General features: G+C 52.8%; 1 protein-coding gene across 1 annotated transcript; it reads left to right on the forward strand.

The window, feature by feature from the left end:
• The first annotated feature begins 217 nt into the window (after nucleotides 1–217).
• On the forward strand, nucleotides 218–2,383 carry LOC148700745 (uncharacterized). The gene has a single exon (XM_088707926.2). The coding sequence runs from the start codon at nucleotides 218–220 to the stop codon at nucleotides 2,381–2,383; it is 2,166 nt and encodes a 721-aa protein (XP_088564052.2).
• The last annotated feature ends 446 nt before the right edge of the window (nucleotides 2,384–2,829 follow it).

The following is a 2,829-nucleotide window of genomic DNA, read 5'->3' on the forward strand; positions in this document are numbered from 1 at the left end:
GGGGTCTGGTGGCAAGACTCTGTGCCAATGGAGGCTCAGCGTGCCATTTGGCACAACCCGGGGAGGGAGGGCTTCATCACCGAATGGTGGCCCAGTTGAAGGCAGCAGCCAAGGGAGTGGTCTCTGCAGGCTTGGAGAGTGGAAGAGTTAGTGAAGAGGTGGAGTGTCATGATTGTAGCCCCGGGACAGGGGGTAGTGATGGACTCCGGAGTGACCAATGAAGGTCTTTTTATGGAATTGCCGTGGCGCGGGGAAGCCTGCTTTTGCTCCGGCTTTCCGCAGGATGGTGCAGCAGCATAGGCCGGATATATGTGTTTTGTTTGAGACCCGGCTATCTGGAAGGAGCTTACAGAAGGCTAGGAGAGCGGTACCCAAGTCATGGGGATTTTATGCAGTGGAGTCCCAGGGGATGTCGGGTGGCATCATTGTCACTTGGGCGCAGGATTCTTGTAGGTTGGATGTGTTCCATGTATGTACCCAGGAGGTGGTTATAGTGATTTCGGAGGGTAGTAGAGTTTCATGGGTGCTTGCTGCAGTGTATGCCAGTACTGATTTCAGGGAGAGAAGGATACTGTGGGAGGAGGTGTCTCAGTTGATTATTCAGGGGTTTCCTATGATGGTGGCTGGTGACTTCAACTGTATTATGGATCCTCAGGAGAAGATGGGGGGGAAACCCTTTTCATATGAGAGGAAGGTGAAGGAGTTCCAAGATTTTTTGACAACAAATGGGCTGATAGATCTGGGGTTCACAGGCCCTAGGTTTACATGGTGCAACAACCAGCAGGGCCAGGCCAGAGTATGGGAGCGACTTGACAGAGCTTGCGCGACCGCCGGGTGGATTCAGTGCTTTCCGGATCATCGAGTGAGTCACCTGCCCAGGATTGCGTCGGACCACTGTCCGTTACTGGTGAGTACAGACACTTATATTCCAGTTCGGTCTCCCTTTAGATTTGAGAAAATATGGCTTGGTTACCCGCGATCGTGGGAGATGGTGAGGGAGGCTTGGAGTGCACCAGTTAGAGGAGATGCTATGTATCGGGTGTCGCGGAGATTGGAGTTGACGAGGAGACGGCTGAGGAGGTGGAACCGTGAGGAGGTGGGAGATATTTTCAGGAGGATGGAGGAGTCTGAGGAGGCTATTGCTAGGCTACAGGTTCAGGAGGACCAGAGGGGTGGACTAGCGGATGATGAGATGGGGGAGCTTAGATCCTTATTGACACTGCATGACGGCCTCCTGAGACAGCAGGAGATATTTTGGAGACAGAAATCGAGGGTACAGTGGATCATGGAGGGGGACAGAAATACTAGTTTTTTCCACCAGGCGACAGTTATCAGGAGGAACCAGAACAGAATTAGAGTTATCAAGGATGAGGACGGGCAGTTGTCGGAGGAGCCGGATGTGATTCAGAGGATCTTGGAGAGCTTCTTCAGGGCCAGGTGGACAGAGCACCCTATAGGTGGGAGCCTATTGGACTTACCTTCGCCTTCTGTTGGGGTGTCAGAGGGGGAGACAGTAGCATTGACTAGACCAGTGTCGGAGGAGGAGGTTAGAGAGGCAGTGAGGTCCCTCGCGGGGGACAAGGCCCCAGGGCCAGATGGATTCCCACCCTTATTTTTTCAGAGATATTGGATGATAATAGGTCGCTATGTGACGGCGGCTATACAGCAGTTTTTTCGCACAGCAGTGATGGCAGCAGACTGGCAGAGGACTTTTATCACCTTGATACCGAAGCGGCAGGATGCCACGGAGCCGAGTCACTTCCGTCCGATCAGCCTTTGTACGTCCCTGTACAAGGCTACGGCGAAGATACTCGCCGTCAGACTGAGGGATGTCCTTCCCAGGCTTATTAGCCCGGAGCAGGGGGCTTTTTTGGAGGGGCGGAGTATATCTGACAATGTGCTTATTGCCCAGGAGTTTATGTTTGATCTTGGTAGAGCTCCGGTGAGGCGGAGTCTTATGGGGATCAAACTTGATATGGAGAGAGCCTATGACAGGGTGAGGTGGGATTTCTTACAGCAGTCATTGCAGGGATTCGGATTTTCTGAGCTGTGGATCAGATGGGTGATGGGTTGTGTACGAGCCCCGTCTTTTGCTATCTTGGTAAACGGGACGCCGTCTCGTTTTTTTGTGTCGTCAGGGGGGTTGCGTCAGGGGTGTCCACTTTCTCCCCTATTATTCATTATGTGCTCAGATGCATTATCTAGAGCCCTACGACGGGCAGTGGCCTCTCAGGAGCTGGAGGTTTATAGGCCGACGGTGAGGGCTTTTCCGATCTCCCACCTGTTGTTTGCTGATGATTATTTGCTCTTGGCTAGGTCGTCACGGCAGATGGCCCGAGTTATTTGTCAGATTATGCGGGATTACTGTGCAGCATCGGGATAGCGGGTCAATTTGGCCAAGTCAGCTATTATTTTTAGTCCGAAGACCAGACTGGCGGAGAGACGGGCTATAGTGGAGATCCTGGGGGTGGGAGAGCAGGAGGGCATGATGACATATTTGGGGGTCCCGCTCTCTAGTCAGCGGCTGCGGCGTAGGGACTGTACTTCTCTGGAGCTTAGTATCAGACGCAGACTAGAGGGGTGGCAGATGCATACACTTTCTATGATGGGTAGGATCACTCTGGTCCGATCAGTTCTTACTTCGGTACCCATCTATCTACTTTCCAATACTCTTATCCCAGTTACTGTCCTAAGGTCCCTTGAGCAGCTATTTAGGAACTTCATTTGGGGGAGGTGCAGTGGCAGAGGGGGAGTCCACTTGATGGCGTGGGATGTTGTGTGCCAGCCGATTATCCACGGAGGTCTGGGGGTGCAGTCCCTGGTGGTGAT

This window comes from Phoenix dactylifera, chromosome 4 (assembly GCF_051530095.1).
Source record: "Phoenix dactylifera cultivar Ajwa chromosome 4, Ajwa_hap1_PhDact_Kaust_v1.1, whole genome shotgun sequence".
NCBI lineage: Eukaryota > Viridiplantae > Streptophyta > Magnoliopsida > Arecales > Arecaceae > Phoenix > Phoenix dactylifera.